A 19032-nucleotide genomic window follows, 5' to 3' on the forward strand; every position below is an offset into this window, starting at 1 on the left:
CTTAAAAATGTAAAACTCTGGCTGGGGAGACAACATACATACACATGACAAGTTAATTAGCACTAGGACACTGGATATCGAGTCAGGAGATCCATGTTCTAGAGCTGGTTGTGTGTCCCTTGCAAGTGACATTCTGGGCTGTGTTCTTATTTACAAAATGAGGGGATGGGCCTGTATGAATTCTGTGGTCCTAGCCAGTTCACAAATTCTGATTCTAAATACAAGAATACATAAGAATGGAATTTGATTGGGTGAACCGACAGGTCATACCACACCACTCAGGCTACGCCAGGATACCTTGATTTAGGTGAGAACACTTCTTTACTGAATCAATCATTCACAGGCTTTAGAGAAGTCTTTGATCAAGTGGAGGAACTTTACATGAAAAGTGTTCAGATTGACTGAGAGGAAACTCAGTCACACTCTGGGCACTGTCTCTAAATAATCAAGCCAATTTGGGCTTGAGAGATTTCAGCAAACAGAGGGGAGACCGAATTCTCTGTTAAATCCCCCAAGGAGGATTTAATTAGGAGAGGGAGAGGGCAAGAGAAGCTGAAACCAGGCCTTGGCCTTAGCAATCTCCCAAACCCCCTATGTTTATTGATTGACTTTCAGGCCCAGTGCTAAGCACGGGAGATACCAAGAGATGCCCAAGACCGTCCCTGCCCTTGAGGAGCTCACATGGGGAGACAACCGGCAAACAAACGTATACAAAGCAAGCTATCTGTGGGATGGCTAGGACAGTAGTAACTGAGGGGAGGCGCTGGAATTACTAAGAGGTACTGGGGGAGGCTTCCTGTAGAAGGGGGCATTTTAACCGGGACTCCAAGGAAGCCAGAGAAATCAGTGAATCCAGCAATAAACATTTATTAATCACCTATTCTGTGCCGGGCACCACCGTGCTAAGCTCCGGGTTTTACAACAGACCAGTCGGTCCCTGCCCTCAAGGAGCTTAGTCTAAGGGGGGAGGTGGGCAGCATACAGACAAACAGACACAGGCAGATAGACACAAATAGACAAGACATGTCGAAATCATTAACAGAGGGAAAGCAGGGCCATTCAGGGTTGGCGGAGAGGGGGGAAGCGTTCCAGGCGTGGGGGATGGCCAGAGAGATTGGCCCAAGTTGGAGGGTCTTGTTGTGGGACAGCCAGGGGCCAGTGTCACCGGACCCAAGAGGACGTGGCGCGGAGTTAGGAGGCACTGGTGAACAGAGACAATTCCAAGTCTGACGGACAATGAAAGTGCCCGAAGTCGGGAGATGGAAAGTCTCTTTGGAGGAAAAGCCGGGAAGCGGGCGTCCCCGGGTAAAAAACTACCGGGAGAGGGTAGGTGGTAAGATGTGAGATTACTGGGAGCGGGGAGCGGGCTCTGAAGGTCCTTGAACGCCAAAGGTGATGATAGGGAGCCCCTGGAATTGATTGAGCAGGAGAGTGACGCGCTCAGCCAGGAGCTTGGCCAGCTGAGGGACGGACAGCCGGCCAGGTGGCGGTCCAGGTGTGCCACGACTGGTCCCCCTCCCCCTCCCCATCGGCCTGCCCTCCCTGTGGCTCGTGCAGCCGTTAGGGCCCCTCCTTCCCTCTCTCGGCCGCCCCCCGCCCATCAGTGCGCGGGTCCAGTCTGGTCTAGGTCTGGTCGGGCCCTGGAAGCCTCGGGGGAGCTGGGGGGATGCCAAGGCCCGCCCTGCGCCTCCTCCTCCTGGTCTTGAGTCTGGCGGCGGCGGCGCCCACTTCGAGACCTGGTCCGGCGGAGCCCGAGCCTGAGGCAGCGGCCGCGGCAGGTGGGGTCCCTGCTCAAACCTGGGGCCACTGGGCTGGCCAAACCCCTGCCCGCCCTGAAACTTCGGGCGAGCTGAAGGAACTTGGGGCCCTGAGCATTGCACCGAGAGGGGAACTGAAGCCCGAAGACACTGATGATCTCCAGGGAGAAGGGACACGGGGCTCTGGACACAGAGACTTAGTATCCCGGCCACCCCGGTGACCTTGGGCAAGTAGTCGTGACATGGCCCTGGGCCTCACTTTCCTTCTCTGTCAGATGAGAAGATCCCTCACAGGTCCTCAGTTTCTCACTCTGTATGGGTACTGTGGTCGCAGAGTGATTAGAACCCAAGGCCTGTGCCTCCTGACCCAGGCTCTTCCCATCCCAGTAGTCGAGGGTAACGGTGAAATGGGAACAGGTGTACAAGTTGATGAAGGCACGCCTGGAAGAGAGTCCTGCCAGCCTACGGGTCTAGATGAGACTCTGTCTGGCTCTTAATTACCAAGCTCTGTGTCTCAGTTTCCTTTTCTGGGAGTGGGGGTAGAGGAAACAGTGAAAGAAGCCTAGTGTCAGTGACGTAGTTGGGAAGTGGCTCGATCCATGCCTTGGGAGGGAGGACAAAACAGGAACTGTGTGATCCTGGAGAAGGGAAAGATTCTATTAGAGTGGGTAATCAGAGACCTTGACCTGGGTATCAGAAGTCCAGTGAGAGCTCAGGCACCCAACTAACAGGGTTGGAAGCAGGGTCCTCCGACTGCAGACCCTGCTCCTCTTTCTGTTCCACCAGAAATTTAAAGCTGGCTCCGTTCTTCCAACTCCAAGGTACTCAAGCAGACCAGGGTCCCAGAGCGAGACTCCATGATCTCCAGGGCATACCTCAGGGACAATGTTTGAACCCCCATTCCAGCATTTTCTGCCCAGTATCAACTCCAGTTAGGATCTTTCCTATTTCATTGACCCAATGATTAGCACTCCAGTAGCATTTAGTCAGTTAATGTCAATTAGCTTTCACAATTGTTCATTTACCGTCAATCAGAATGCATTTATTAAGCACCTACTATGTGTAGGCCCTGTTCTGAGCTAAGACAAAAGACGGACTGTGCTCTCAAGGAGCTCACGGACTAATGGGGGTAACAACATGCCTATAACAATATCCAAACAAAATGGACCCAGGATAAATTAGGTGGGGTCTCTGAGGGGAGGTACTAAGATTAAAGAAGATAGAGAAAGATCTAGCAAGAACTAAAATATCACCCCTTCCCTGAGCCAGGGGTCGCAGTCTCACCTCTACCCTCTTAGTGCCCAGGAAGAGTGAACTTCAACTTAAAACCACTGATACAACAGCATCTACCCACCGCAGTTGTAACAATGTCATTGGAAACAAGAAGGTGCAGGGGAGAAATATTGTCATGGTCAAAACAAGATTTGGAGACAGATTGGCCCCATGGACTGAGTTCCAATGAGGAACTGAATGGGACACTGGGATTAGGAGTCAGTCACTAAAAGCATAAGGACATTCTTGAAAGGAAGAAGAATTTGTGGTAGAAAGTTAATGACCTTAAAGGGTCTTGGTCTGCTGCTGGGCTGGGTCTCACAGGTTACTAGTGGTTGTACTGATGGCTCAGCTGCTAGCAAATTCTGTTATTCCCAAGCCCCTGGGGTTTTTTGAGATAAATGATGTAGTTATGACATTTAAATGAAATTGATATTTAAAATTATATTTAAATAACAATAGCTAATATGTATATAATGTTTTAAAGTTTGAGAATATTATTTATAAATAGCTCTTTTGATCCTTACAACAACCCTAGTAGATAGATGCTGTTATTATCCCCATTTTACAGATAAGGAAACTGAGGCAGCAGTTAAGTAACTTGCCCAAACACAACTACTCAAGCGTCTGAAGTTAAACTTCTACTCGCGATGATGTACCTCCAGGTCTAGTGTTTGTTTTTTCCCCACTGAGTCACCCAGCTGTCTCTAAATCAAATAGAAGTCCCTTAAGAGAGAAATTGTTTCATTTTTTTTTGTCTTTGCATCCTCAGCACCTACTATCTGGTTTGTTTAGTGCTCATTATGTGCCAGTGGGCTCTAGGGATATAGAGGAAAAGCAAGCACAAGCATTGCCCTCAGGAAGCCTCCAGTTCTAGTGTAGGGATATGCTGGGAGGTAGAGAGTAGATGGAAAGGAGCTGTAGAGTATGTCCAGAAAGGCCTCCTTCAGAAAGAAGCACTGAGGCTGGATCTGAAAGGAAGCCAGGGAGGGGCTGCTTCTTTGGGCTTGGAAAGTTACGGGAATGGTAGGGAGTGGAGCCATGGGGGAAGAGATGGACACACACCTTTCCACTAACAGTGAGTTGATTATGGTGCCAGAGATAGAAATCTGGGAAGTGGGCAACATGACTGCCAAGCTGGTGGGCCAGAGTATGGGTGTGGACACAGTGAACCTTGGCTAGAGCAACCAGTCTGATACAGTGGGCCACAAGTAAGGCGCTCACCCATCAGGGCCTTGGCCAGGAGATGGAATGTGTAATGCAGAGTGACATGAAGAATGTTTGAAGCAGCCAGCTCGACCCTGGCTTCCTTTAAGCCTAAGCTTATGTGCCATCTCCTACGTTATTGCTCAGTTGTGTCTGACTCTTTGTGATCCCATTTCTTGGCAGAGATACTGGAATGGTTTGCCATTTCCTTCTCCAGTTCATTTGACAGATGAGGGAACTGAGGCAAATAGGGTAAAGTGACTTGCCCAGGGTCACACAGCTAGTGAATGTCTGAGGTCAGATTTGAACTTAGGAAGATGACCAGAACTCTAACCATCATCTCAGCTCCTTAAATTATCATGTATAAATTCACCTGTGTACGTGTCATATACTGCCTAGTAAGGTGTAAAGTCCACGAAGGCAGGGACTGTTTTTTGTTTGGTATTTGTATGAGGATCCCCAAGACATGAGCAAGAATTCCCACTTCGGCACACCCAACAAGTGGCCGGTGATCTAGGCTCCGCTCCAAGACCTCCCAAGAAGAGAAGCCCACCCACCACCTCCCAGGGCGGCCCCTTCCATTGTGGTACAGCTTTCGCTGTTGGACATCCAGTCTCAATCTGCCTGTTGTTCCCTCTGAGCAGAAAGTCCAACCCTAGACCTTCTTTGATCCTTTTCCTTTCCTCAAGTTGATACCAAAAAGATTTCTGGTTTTTAGAATCTTAGCTTTCTGTGGGAGCCTAAGGTCCCACGAAATTTTATTCCTGACACTGTGTCCATAGCACAATGCCATGCTTTACATCCTTTCCCTCCTTACCTGCCTTTGTTCCTATCATGTCTGCATACTTTTAAAAAATTATATTATTAAGATAAAAATGGAATTTGATTGAATTTGTAGATAGTTCATGTCACCTCTAGGTCATAAATCCCTGAGTGTAGTCTCAAATCCTAGATCTCTTCTGGCAGGGGAGAAGTCTTATCAGGGCCAACTATTAGAACCTTTCCCTGGTCACTGACTCCAAGACTGCAAGTATAATTTCAGGCATGACTTAGAAACCAGGGGATCATTGACTGAGAGTTGGAAGGGGCCTCCAGGGCCAATCAGTTCAACTCCCTTCCTCTGTCCCATTTTACAAAGAGGGAAACTGTGCCCAAAGCCACTGAGGTTGTAAGTCCTCGAGGCAGAATTTGAACTGGGATCCTCTGGCTGCATATTCAGCCTTCACACTGCCTTTCCTAAACTTCAGTTAAAAAAAAAAAAAAGGCATCTGTTCCGGATGTGCTCATCTTGAATAACCAGCACATAGAGTTAGGTAAAAGCAAGGCACCTTAGCAGCTGACAACTCTAATTCCCTCATTTTATGGATGAGGAAATGGGAGTCTGAGAAAGTTAAAATGACTTACCTGGGGACACACTGCTAGGATTGTAGGAAGTGAAGAGCTCTGGGACTCCCTAATGAATTGTCCTTCAAAGCCTCTGGATACTGTGGCTTCTAAAATCCCAAATAACATACAAGAGTAACTGCAGATACAGAATGGTTCCCATTAAGGTGCTACCCAATGCCTATATTGGTACTTTGGGGGAGGGGGATCAGAAGTCACATTTTGTTTTGTTAGTAGGCATTTGTTTGATTATAATTATTGGGAGAATTGGAGTTGTGTTTGTCCTTCATTCTCGAAGAGGACCATAACATCAAGATGAGGACATGACTTCCAGTTGACTTTGATTTGAGTGAGGAAGGGCTGTGCAAAGTCACAAAATTAGAGTACAGTGAGATAATGGAAATATTACCTCCATAAAATATAAAGATACTTAACCGGTTTTTTTTAAAGGCAGAATTTGAACTCAGGTCTTTCTGCCCTCAAGCCCAATACTCTTATTCACTGAACCACCTCTCTGCTTCCAAAAGTGCACCCATAACCGTAAAAAAAGAGCCTGACATTTGCATTGACTGCCAGTTCAATTTGAGTCCACAGTACGATTTTTGGCAGACCCAAAAGCTAATCAAGATCTTAAACCACTTTAAGAGAAACGCAGTGTCTAGAAGAAGGGAGGCAGTGGTCCCTCTGAACTCTGCCCTGCTCAGACCACATCTGAGGCACAAAATTCAGGTCTGGGTGCCAAGGTTTACAAAAAACATTGAAAAGATGGAGCACATCTGGGGAAGGCAGCCAGGAGGGTGGGGGCTTTGCAAAATCAAAACACAATGGAAATGTCAGCTGTTATTATTCTTATGACCTCTGAGGTCCCTTCCAGCTCTGAAACTCCGAGTGTTTTATTCTGTGAATAATACGTTGGTTGAGAAGAGGGCTCTCTAGGCCAACACATAGGGCAGGATTGAGTATGGTGTGTGGCCAGGCAGCGGGGAGACAGGCTTATTGGGGAGGTGGAGAATAGAGAATGCCATTTTATTCTTCTCCATGTTGCAAATTCCTTTAACTTCTACTAATAATAGCTAGCATTTACATAACACTTTATGTATGTTCTCTTTTTTGATCCTTACAATCCTGGAAGGTAAGTACTGTTATTATCCCCATTTTACAGATGAGGAAACCAAGACTGGAAACTGTTAAATAACTTCCCCAGAGTCACACAATTATAGACAGATTGCCTCTTGCACAGAGTGGGTATTTTACTCAAAGTTTAGAAGCATCTGAAGTAGGATGTGACCTTAGGTCTTCCTGACTCTAAGCATTAGACTACCTAGCTACCTGCTCAGCTGTCTTATTTACCAAGTCTTGTGACCTGAATAAATTGTATATTAACCTAAACATCTGAATGTGCTGCATAGATAACTCACATTTCAGCTAAACTTCAAAAACCACTTCTGTCCCTTAACCCCTCTGGGCCTCAAGGTACCTCATCTGCAAAAAGAGAATCTTGGACCAGATGCCTTCTAGGCTATAATCCTCTGGACGCTACATTCTGCAAAATTCTCAACATGCCGATTTTTAACATCCATATTTTAAAACTGGACAACTGAGGCTCAGAGTAAAGCACTGCCAAAATGTCAGCTCTTCTTAGCTTTTATAAGACAGTCACTGAAATGCAGAGCCTCTGACTCCAAATCAATTGCTTTTTTCTATTCTGCCATGTGACTTTTCACATTAAAATAAAGTGATTTTACTATTGGTCTTGCAGGTCAGGTAAAAGAGAATCGACCAATGACGGAGACAACTCCTCCTGGATGGCTGTCACTTGAGTCCTCTGAACAGGAAGGCCTTCAGAAAGATCATCTAACTTACAAATTCCTTTGGGAGAAAGAAGAGTTGGTAGTTCTTAGAAATGGAATGGAATTTGACCTCAACTCTGAAATGAGGGCAAGTACCTACAAGAACAAAAAACTCCAATTTCGAAATATAGTCTTAAAATTGCCTCTTTTTCAAGGAAAACAAGCAAACAATGGAATCAGAAAAGCAACTCTACCCCAAAGACGGTTGGGAAGGAAAAACGTCAGCCCAGCTTTAACAAAAACAAGGGTGTCAGCATTGGTGAGAAAAACAAGACGTATAGAGAAACAGAACATGAAGACCGAGCTGCAAAAGGAATTGGAAAATGCTCCAAGTAAAATAAGTCTGTCAGCAGAAACCCCCCTCCAGTTTGCCACAGCAGACCTCGACAAGTTGGCCAGAAAATGGAAATGGCTAAAAGCGGCATTTTTAAAAGCACCCCTAAATGCTTTCGCATTCATTGTAAGAAATAGTCAGGGGATTAGAGGAAACCTGGAGGATGATCCCAAGCCCCCAAAGAAGGATGCCCTCAGCAGCAGTCCTTTAAAACTGACAAGTTCAGTGAGGCAGAATATCAGAATATGGAAACTATCTAATCTGAAGATAGTCCATAGGGAGCCTAGGAAATTAACAGATTCAGAAAGAACCCCAAGTGTGGGGGGTGAAGGAGAGCCAGAGAAAGATGAAATTGTTCTGAAAGCCTTGTGTGGAAGTCGTGGATCTTTAAACAGTTCAGCAAATGGTACCGGTGCTTGGAAAGTTCAATCAAGATTTAAAATACTTTTTGGACGTTCCACCAAAATGGGAAAGGGTCTTCCAACCCCACTAACCTCCATGAAAACAAAATCAATGATCATCCAACGGATCCAAGGATTTGGGAACAGACTCATTTTGTCTGTCACAGAAAGTGCGCACATTAGTAATGGTGACTCTAGAGACCCTTCCAGAAGAAAGAATAGCACAGAGTCAAGACATATCATTCAAGTTGTTTCAGGAAAGGAAGGTCAAGAAACTAAAGTATCAGCTCTAGACTTTATTCAAGAAAGACTAAAATTCTTATTTAAAGTGACATCAAAAGATAGAGAACACAGGATGAAAAATTGGTCTGTCTATGAAAGGGTGCCTTCAAAACTTCAAGAAAGAAAGGTAAAAACATTTCAAAAGAAAATTGACAGAGTGATAGACCAAGATGGAAGTCCAACAGACCCAAGAACTCCCAAGAGAAAACCGGAGGTGAGCTCAGGAGCCAATGCACTGGAAGATGAGGGGAAGACATCTCAGTGGTTAAGGTCAGAGGAAGATGGGGCGAAAAATTTATGGAGCAAGGTGCAAGTTCCATCCCCTGACTTGCCCCACAGTCAGCTTTATATTTTCACCATCAGACCACATTTTAATAATTCAGTTTTGTCACAAGAGAAATTGACTGCATTTATTGAGACATTCGTGGCACAACTGCCCAGAAAGAGCCAAGCAAGACTTGCCAAGCTGACTGGAGTTCTGGCAGCTCATAAAGCTGTCATCTCACCAAAGGCTTCTTCCTTTCCACTGGAATCACAACAGACCAACCCTATTAGAAATATGGGGAAAATGAAGAGATTTATATTGAATTTGTGGAAAACCAAACATACATTTCCCACTGTTCTCCCAGGTGATTTCAAGTTGAGAAGCGAAAAACTTGTTGAATCCAATGACCATGACGTGAGTGTGACCATCCACTACCAGAAACTTCTTCATGACAGTCAGAGTTTATCTTCTGACTTGTATTTCCTTGGGTTTGCTCCTTCGCATGACTTAAGTAAGAGACAGAAACGTGATGCTCATGGGGACGCCAGGATGACCCAAGTCCCTGTAGGTGAGCCCCAAAGCCTGTGTAGCGTTTGTTTGTTTGAATGCCTCATATAAGCAGGTATCTTGGGAAAGTCAGGAAGAGGGGAGAGAAAGTAGGAATGAGGAGCTTATTTTAGAACAGGTTTGGAGATGTACATGCCTGGGGAGCAAGCTGATAAAGCTGCTGGGGGGGGGGGGAGGGGCGGGTGGAGATTCTGTAGGAGGAGCTCCCTGGTGGGTGGGAGAGGAGAGAGAGAGAGTCGGGGGAGAGAGAGAGGGAGAGACAGAGACAGAGAGAAAAAGACAGAGAGAGGGAGAGAGAGAGAGGAAGAGAGAGAAGAGACAGGGAGAGGGAGGGAGAGAGGAGAGACAGAAAGAGGGAGGGAGAGGAAGAGAGAGAGAGGGAGAGAAAGAGGGAGGGAGAAAGGGAGAGAAGGAGAGGGAGTGAGAGGGAGAGAGAGAAAGGAGAGAGAGAGAGAGAGAGAGAGAGAGAGAGAGAGAGAGAGAGAGAGAGAAGAGGGAGAGAGAGGAGAGAGACAGAAGGAGAGAGAGAGAGACAGAGACAGAGAGAAAGAGACAGAGAGGGAGAGGGAGGGAGAGAGAGGGAGAGAGAAGGGGAGAGGGAGAGAGAGAGAGACAGAGCGGGGGCTGGAAGCTGAATGGGGTTGCTCAGGGACAGAGTAGAGAGGGAAAGGAGCTGAGCCTAGAACTCTCCTTGGGCCTGAGCTAAGAGCCCTGGAGTAGAATGGGTGACCCAGGAGATATGGGCAAGATCCCCACCCTCACCTGCAGCTTCCAGCAGAGGCCTGGTGAGCCCAGGTAGGAAATGCTGCCCAGAAGATTCCTGCCCAAGTATGGGTTGGACTCAATGGTCTCCAATTCCCTTTGCTGAGTCTATGCCCCACTGAAAGAGTGGATTTGTGGGAGAAGCAGTGGGGTCTGTAGGAGGCCTTTCCCAGAATCCCCAGCTGCTGAAGCCTTCCCCTCCAAACTTCCTTTCCATCCATCCTCCATAGATTGTGACATATGTATTTGCATGTTGCCTCCCCTGATAGGATGTAAGAGATCCTAGAGGGTCTCTCTTTGTAAGCCCAGTGCCACCAAAGTACTTAGCACAGTGCAGGCACATAATACATGCTTAATAAATATAAGTGGACCGATAGTCACTGCACAAAACCACATCTAATGGTGTCAATGGAAAATGCCTTCAGCAGTCATTAGTCAGCTTGAGTCTTCTCTTGCATGATGGGGGTGGGCACTGCCAGAGGCCTTGAATGATGCCTGCACCATCCTAATTTAGGTAGCTCTGCTCAGGCTTCTTGGGTCTGCCTCAGCTTCTTCAACTAAAATGGGGATAGTCATAGCACCTACTTCCTTCCCAGGTTGTTGTGAGGATCAAATGAGATCATATGTGTAAAAGTGCCTGGCACATAGTAGGTGCTGCTTGTCGCCTTTCTTCCTGTGGAAGCACTTGGAGACAGATGTCACTGTCTCCTCTCCCAACTGTATGGAGCTCACAGGAGTCGCTGCCCATATTCTCCTCTCCAGGCAGATGGAGATCTGGCCAAAGGGACAGAACAGGACAGAAGGGAGTGAAAGCAGTTCTTGACATAGAGTTCCAGACCTGGGAGAGCTACAGCCACCTCCGCACACTCAGCAGCTACATCTCGCCTCTCTGAGCTTCAAAAAAGATTTTCAGCTGTGCAGTCATCCTGTCTAGATCAGAGCAGAGAGGCCCCCCGACTCAGCTGGACCTGAAGGGCTGATGATGTGCTCCACCCTAGACTGGTGCCAGCCGGACAATCCTGTACTGAGTTCGGAGTTGGAGGAAGCCTGTCACCTCCTTAGGGGGTGGAGCTTGCCATTCTCAGTCATTGTTTTTTCAAGTCCTTAGCTGGCTTGGAGGAGGGGCAGGACAAAATTATTTTTGGCTCTAGTCTAGGATTCCCCCAAAGGAGGAACTTAAAAAGCCACTAAACACCCAACAGAGAATCAGGTGTAGGTCAGGTCCTTTATACCCACACAGAAATCCCTAATAGGGAGCATGTGCTAATAGAACAACTAGAAAAGAATTCTTCAACTTATTATTACTTGTACAGTGACTGGGGGGCTAAGCCTCCCTGGCGCATCAGAATGCCAATTAGACATTTCACCATCTTTGGCATTGTCTGATCAAACAGCCAAGCTTTCTGTTGGCCTCTCTCTCTCTCTCTCTCTCTCTCTCTCTCTCTCTCTCTCTCTCTCTCTCTCTCTCTCTCTCTCTCTCTCTCTCTCTCTCTCTCTCTCTCTCCCTCTCTCCCCCCCCCCTCTGTCTGTCTGTCTCTTTCCCTCCCTCTCTCCAGTGCCCCCCTTCTGGCAATCACTGGCAGTCACGGACACTGTCCAGCTGAGGGCACTGGAAGGTCTTCAGACCTTCTGATCTTTCAGGACTCATGAGTCACTTGCCTGGACACATCTATCTCAGAGTTGCTACTGGATCCCCTCCTCAGGGAAGGAAATGCATAACAAAGAGGCAAAAGCAGCCCAGAGCCCTGGTATAATGCCACTCTAGGTGAGCCCCCAAGGCCATTATTGTCAGGATAAAGAGCATTCTCTCCCTTCCTTGCTGGAATCCCATCTTGTCACTTGGATGTCTGCATCCAAGAGAACAATAGCCACCAACCATCTCTTTTTTTAACCTGTTATGCCACTCCTGTGTCATCAGTTCTTCCAAATCAATGACTAATTAGGGGACTTTCAGTGGTAAATCATACAGAGCAGGAAGTCTGTCCCTTGAGCTCTCAAATGGTCTGATGGAAACAGGCAGAGAATGTCTGGACATACTCTGTGCGTATGTATCGATGGAGGATGGGAGGAGGAGGGGGAAAGGGACTCACAGCTGCACTAAACAATTTCAAGAATATGCAAAGAAGCTATGATTTTTTTCCGCATGGGAGATTCAATGCGTGGGGACTTCCTCCACTCGACAGATCCCAACCTCTCTGTGACTTTATAGAGCAGTCCCCTTCCTGAGGCACAGAGAGTTTGAATGACCAAGGTTACACAGCTGAAGCAGGTTTCAGATTGGATGATCTTTAAGGATCCTTCCAGCTCTAAGATTCTGCAGAAGAAATGACTCCTTAAGACCAGGCTGTGTCTCCTGACATTCTTTAACCTTAAATCCATCAGAGTCAGTGGGTCTTGTATCAGAGAACAGTAAAACTTCCTGATCTTAACTTAGAATGATTAGCACTGGTGATAATCACAATAATAGCTGATGTTGTGTGACACTTTAAGTATTGAAGAGCTTTTCAAGTATTGTTTTATTCTTATCAATTTCACTGAATTTCAAAATAATTCCTAAGTTAATTCACATGTTTAGAAATCCAATAATATTTAGGAAGTCTTTTGTTTTGTCTAACCTAAGGTTTCTTTAGATTTCCCTGAGGGGGAAAAAACCTCATTTAAGATAGATGTAGCTTCCTGTAGTGAAAAGAGAACTGGGGTTAGCGTTCAGAGAGATGTGTCCACCTAATGGACCCTTGTTTGTTGTGTGAGAATAGGCAAGTTACCTAACATCTCTGAATTTTATTCCCCCATTTATGAACTGAAAATACGTCTGTCATAATTACTTATTGTAAGAGCACACAAACCTTAAAATAGGATCTCAATGCCAGCTCTTACTAGCCTCTCTTATATATCCCTGACTGATTGCCATTCATCATAATTAACAAGAAACAATTTTTAGTGGCCCAAGAGCAAGTGGAGTAGATAGCCCTGAGTGTAAAAGAGTCTCATAGGGTCACTAAAAAATAATAGTAGAAGCTGTACTGCACTGTCTGTTTGCTTAGGAAAGGAGGACAATGGAATGTCTAGGCTCTGTTTATTGATCATCGCTTTCAGATAATCCAATAATTTTTAAATTATTTCTCCTTGATCTGTTTTCTAGGTCAGTTGTTTTTCCAATGAGATATTTCATATTGTCTTCTATTTTTTCACTCTTTTGGTTTTGTTTTATAATTTCTTTATGTCTCACAGAGTCATTAGCTTCCATTTGCTCTATTATAGTTTTTAAGGAGTGAGCTCACTCATTTTCTTCATTGAGCTTTTGGACCTCCTTTTTCCATTTGGCCAATTCTGTTTTTTAAGGCATTCTTCTCCTCATTGACTTTTTGAATCTCTTTTGCCATTTGGGTTAATCTGTTTTTTAAGGTGTTATTTTCTGCAGCATTTTTTGGCTTTTCTTTAGGAAACTGTTGTCTCGTTTTTCATGATTTTCTTGCATCATTTTCATTTCTCTTTGCAATTTTTCATCTACTTCTCTGACTTGATTTTCAAAATCCTTTTTGAGCTCAGGAGCTTTGACTTTGTTGTCTTCGTCCGGTTGTATGTTTTGAACTTCCTTGTCACCAAAGTAAGATTCTGTAGTCTGATTTTTTCCCCCACTGTTTGCTCATTTTCCCAGCCAATTACTTGACTTTTTAACTCTTTGTTAAGATAGGACTCTACTTCCAGGGTAGTGGGTGTACCGTCCCAAACTTCAGGGGTTTTGTGCAGGTATTTTCAGAGATATTTCTAGGGAACCTATAAATCTTTAGTTCTTCCAAGGTTGTATGATCAAAGGAGAGGTGTTTACTCCTCTCCTGGCCTGTGCTCTGGTCTGTGGGTGACTACAAGCATTCTTTGCCTTGGAGCCGTGAGGAAAATTCTCTCTCTACCACTGCCAAAAACTCTGCCATGCCAGTGCTCCTCAGGACCACCACCCAGGACTGTGACCCAGATCCAAGCATGGGCAAAGTAAGAGAATTCTGCCTCAATGCCACCAAAGAGATCCCTGCAATCACCCTCTGATCAGCCACTCAATTTCCCCCACCAAGCAGGGTTATGTGAAAAGAAAACTCTAAGACAGATCCTGGAGTAGGGAGAAAATCCAGTTGCCTGGCTTCAGATGCTTGGCAGCATCTTACCTTCATGACAGCTTGATCTCTCTCCTAAGTCCTCACCACTGAGTAGTGCAGGAAATAGAAGAAGGGAAATCCCAAATCCACCTTTTTATTTTGTTATTTATTTATTCTTTTTCATGTATCTTACTTAAAGCAATGTCTTTTCTTTTTACATCACATTTCTTTCAGAATACATATCTCCCCTGCCCTCCACAGAGAGATCTCCCTTGGAACAAAGTCCAAAAAAAGAATGAGCAGCAAGCATTTATTGTGAGGATGTACTATGTGCCAGGCACTGTGCTAGTTATTGGGGTACAGAGAGAAAGAAATTAAATAGTCTTTGCCCTCAAAGACCTTAATTTCTAACTCAGAAGACATCGTGTATGTGTATACATATATTGAGAATATCTACAAAATGAATACGAGATAGTTTTCTGGAGGGAAAGCTCCAGCAGCTGTGGGGGTGCGGGGAGGGAGATCAGGAAGGAAGCAGTTCAACAAAATTAACCAAAATTTCCTGTCTCAAGGACTATGTAATATGTCATATTTGTATCCCCCACCTTCTGCAAGGAAAGCAGAGACCTTTCAGTAATTCAGATGCTAATAGAATGTGTGTGTCACCTAAAGGCATTAGGCACTAGCACAATACCATGGAAAAAGCTCTAAATTTTGGAGGCAGAGGACCTGGGGTCAAAGCCCATTTCTCTGTTTGACCTTGGCCAAGTAATTTTCCTTCTCTGAATCTGTTTTCCTCTATCATAAAATGAGAAAGATTGGGGGAGAGGAGATGCTGAGAGGGAAAGGAGGCCTTTGAGAAAGAAAGAGAAAGAAGGAAGAAAAGAAGAAAGGAAAGGAAAGAAAGAGAGAGTTGTGTAATGGAGGACTTGCTCCACCTTCAAATGTATAGAGCCACATGAAGAGATTAAGGGAGCCTGCTTTTGTCCATGTGTGATGATGTATAATAGAAGGCCCTGCTCTCCATTTTAGAGCATGTACCATTATTTCATAACTGTTTCCTGACTGCTTACCACATGGTGAAAAAAAGGACTTTTGATTGACTACTGAGCCAGAACTAGATGTGCATTCAAAAGGCCATAATCAGAAGAAGTAAACCATCCCTCTCTCTTGCCTGGTTGTGTTTGAGTAAGAAGGCAAAGGCTGCTGTAAGCCTCCTGGTTGGGAGAGCCAGCACCAATGGCCTACTCTTTCCACTTGAATGGACCTGGGGCGCATGGGTACATGGTCCTGATGTCTCTTCTGCCTTTGCAGTGTCCACTCTTTCCTACTTTAGGTGAAGTATGAGGAAGGGAATGGACTGGATTAAAACCTTTTGAGCTTTAAAAAGTTGAGACAGCCGGTAGAGGTGTCAGAGTAGGAGAGTATGGCCAGTAGAGAAAAGAAAGAAAAGAGGATCAATGAAGTGCGTTTTATCTATTTGTTTGTTTGTTTATTAATGTACACTGGAGAACAGAAGGAATCATAGACAAGCTGAACAGATTTAAAAGTTACATGTTAACTTTATTATATAAAAGAAAAGGAAGCTGTATACAGTAGATAGCCCCAGTCTTTCTGTTGTGGATATAGAAGTGTTCATTTTAGTTGATATCTATCAGTGTCATAATAAAAATTAACAAATTGAGGAAGTTGGATTATATTTCCCTTAAGACCCTCCCATAAATCCTACGCTCCCTTTCTGCTCATTATCCCAACAACTTTTCAGCTGCCTTTTGGAGACAAGACGGGTAACAGAAAGCATATCAAGGAAAGAATTTTCTTCTACTGATGCTATTAGCCCTGCTCTAGGCTTTTGTAGACTATCACTGAAGCCAGGGCATTCAGCAGATCTGCGTATGAAAGCTCTAATCTTGTGCCCATCACAGAATCACAGAATTTTGGAGACTTCTGGAAGGGAGCGTAATGGCCATCCAACCCAATTCAGAGCTGAACAAGGACTCAGAGACCATCCAGCCTCTGCCTTTAGATCTCCAAGGATGGGGAGCTGGCCATCTCCCAAGGAAGCCACCCTGCTTGGAGACCTTTCCTGACATGGAGCCTCTTTGCACCCTCCTCCTGATTCTGTCCTTTGGGGCCAAGTAGAACTAGTTAAATTTCTCCTCCATATGATGGCCCTTCTGGTAACTGAAGAAAGTTCACACCCTCCTGGTGTTTTATCTTCTCCAAGTTGCACACTCTCAACAAGCTCTGTTGTTATAGAGCTTGAACCTCAGTCCCTTCCCTGTCCTAGATTGTCTTCTGTTTATCATTGTCTTTCTTAAACCATGGCACCCGAAACTGAACACAGAACTCAGGATGAGGTCTGATGAGCTCATAGAGCTATCATATCTATATTCCTGGAGGCTCTGCCTCTCTTAGGGGAAGGGAAAAGGAATAAGCATTTATATAGTACCTACTGTATACCAGGCACTGTGTTAATAGTGCTTTATGAACATTATCTCATTTGATCTTCACAACAACCTGAATGTAGGTGTTGTTATTATCCCAGTTTTGTATCTTTCAATGCAGCCTCAGATCCATTAGCTTTTATGGCTGCCATATCACCATGACTCATAAAAGGCTTGTGGTCTGTTAAAGCTTCCAGCTCTTTTTCACTTTTCACAATCTGACCGCAGTCCATATTCACTAATATCACCTTATTTCTTCTTTGCAAACTCTGTGTCCTCCCCAAACTGACCTACTTACTACTTCTTGTATGTGACCTCACATATCCTGTTTGCACACTTTTGTCTAAGCTGTCACTGCCACCTGGGTTGTAGTCCCTCCTCATTAGCCTCAGAAAATCCCTGGCTTCCTTCAAAGCTCAGTTCAAGGGCACCTTCTGAAGAGAGACATGTCCTGATCCCTACTAGTGTTACTGCCCTCTCCCAAATGAAATTACTTTGCCTTGGCTTTTTATTGAGAGAGGGGAGTAGTGAATAGGAAGCTAGCCTTGGAAACAGGAGATCAGGACTTGATCCCAAGTCCCATCTGGAACCTGTACTACCTCTGTGATCCTGGACAATTTACTTGACCCATCATTTCCCCAAGCAATTCCCTAGAACTATAGATTGCAGAGCAGTTTTCTACACCAGGATATAAACTCCTAGAGGACAAAGACCAGGTTTTTTTTATTTCCATAGTTCTTTTTTTCTGACTTTTAATATTTTTCTCAATTACATGTAAAAACAATTTTTAATCTTCACTTTTTTTTTTTTACAATTTTGAGTTCCAAATTCTCTCCTACCCTTCTCCCTTCCCTCATCATTGAGATGACAAGAAATTTGATAAAGGTTATACATATGCAGCCATGCAAAACATATTTCCATATTAGTCATGTTGTGAAAGAAATACCAAGAAAGATAAAGTTTTAAAAAACCACAACAGTATACTTTGATCTGCATTCAGATCCCATCAGTTCTTTCTCTGGAGGTGCATAGCATTTTTCATCATAGGTTCCTCAAAATTGTCTTGGGTCTTTTTATTGCTGGGAATAGCTAAATCATTCATAGTAGATCATTGTACAATACTGCTAAGACTGTGTACAGTGGTTTCCTGGTTCTGCTTACTTCACTTTGCATCAATTCATGTAAGTCTTTTCAGGTTTTTCTGAAAGTGTCCTGCTCATCATTTCTCTTAGCACAATAGTATTCCATCACAATAATGTACCACAACTTGTTAAGCCATTCCCTAGTTGATGCATAACCCCTCAATTTCCAAATTTCTACCAAAAAAAGTTGCTATAAATATTTTTGAACATATAGGTGCTTTTCCTTTTTAAAAAGTCTCTTTGAGATATAGACCTAATAGTGGTATTGCTGGATCAAAGGATATACATAGTTTAATTGTCCTTTGGCCACAATTCCAAATTGCTCTCTGGAATGGTTGGATCAGTTCACAATTCCACCAACAGTGAATTAGTGCAAGAACTATTTCCTCAAGTAATCAAAAATTGTATTTGCCTTTTCTCACCAACTTTCTGAGTACTCCCATATCAATCAGCCAGTACACCTTTATTAAGTGCCTGTTAACTGCAGACATTGTGCTAAGTACTGGAGATACAAAGAAAGATAAAATACAGTCCCTGATCTCAGGAAGCTCAGCATCTAAAGAGAGAGATGACATGTGAATAACAATGTAGAAATAAGCTACATAAAGGATAAACAGGAAAGAATCAACAGAGGAAAGGTACTAGAATTAAGAGGTGAGGGAAATGCTTCCTCCAGAAGGTGAGATTTTAACTTGGACTTGAAGGAGGCCAGGAAAGCCTGAGATGAGGAGGGGCAGTATTCCAGGCATGGAGAAAACCAATGAAAACACAGGAAATTTGGAGATCAAATGTCTTTGTTCTAGGAAAAGCAAGAGGGAAGAAGAGCCATGTTTATAAGCATCCAGAAATCCTAGTAGAAATAATCCTCTTTCAAAGAGCAACCTGAATGCGGCAATCACTCTCCATACCAAACCGTTTATTTTTTTTTCTGTTTGAACGAAGTCTTCAGCTTCCTGAGTAAGAAATTTGTGCTGAGTTACACAGGAAATGGAGGTACCTTCGTCATCCTCGTCAGCCACAGCTGCCTGTGTTTGGAGCAGAAACTTTCTTTCAGTTATGATTGATCATCCGTAAACAAGAGGATTCATGATTTCTAATCATCCCTTCCTATGTTAAAGGATCATCTTTCCCTAAGGACTAGAAGGCAGTTCCTGGAGCAGAAAAGAACTCACTTTGCCTTTTATTTTGTTCAATCCAGACTATGTTTAAAGCATTTTATTCTTTTCAAGAGCTGAGGGGGTAAAAAGAATGTAAAAAAATTTAGTTATCTTTT

At 44.3% G+C, this 19032-nt stretch overlaps 1 protein-coding gene across 3 annotated transcripts in view; it reads left to right on the forward strand.

Annotated features, from left to right (window-relative positions):
* Window positions 1-1563: 1563 nt before the first annotated feature.
* C2H1orf185 (chromosome 2 C1orf185 homolog) overlaps window positions 1564-19032 on the forward strand; it is a 32506-nt gene continuing 15037 nt past the window's right edge. For 2 of the 3 annotated variants that reach the window (XM_072649402.1, XM_072649403.1), the window contains exons 1-2: window positions 1564-1778; window positions 7378-9318. In XM_072649402.1, coding sequence (XP_072505503.1) covers window positions 1667-1778; window positions 7378-9318 — 2053 coding nt within the window. In that variant the 5' untranslated portion in view covers window positions 1564-1666. Of the gene's footprint in view, window positions 1779-1856; window positions 1975-7377; window positions 9319-19032 lie in introns of those variants that run through there. The other variant, XM_072649404.1, reaches the window with a different exon arrangement.

The sequence above is a fragment of the Notamacropus eugenii genome, chromosome 2 (assembly GCF_028372415.1).
Source record: "Notamacropus eugenii isolate mMacEug1 chromosome 2, mMacEug1.pri_v2, whole genome shotgun sequence".
In the NCBI taxonomy this organism is placed as follows: Eukaryota; Metazoa; Chordata; class Mammalia; order Diprotodontia; family Macropodidae; genus Notamacropus; species Notamacropus eugenii.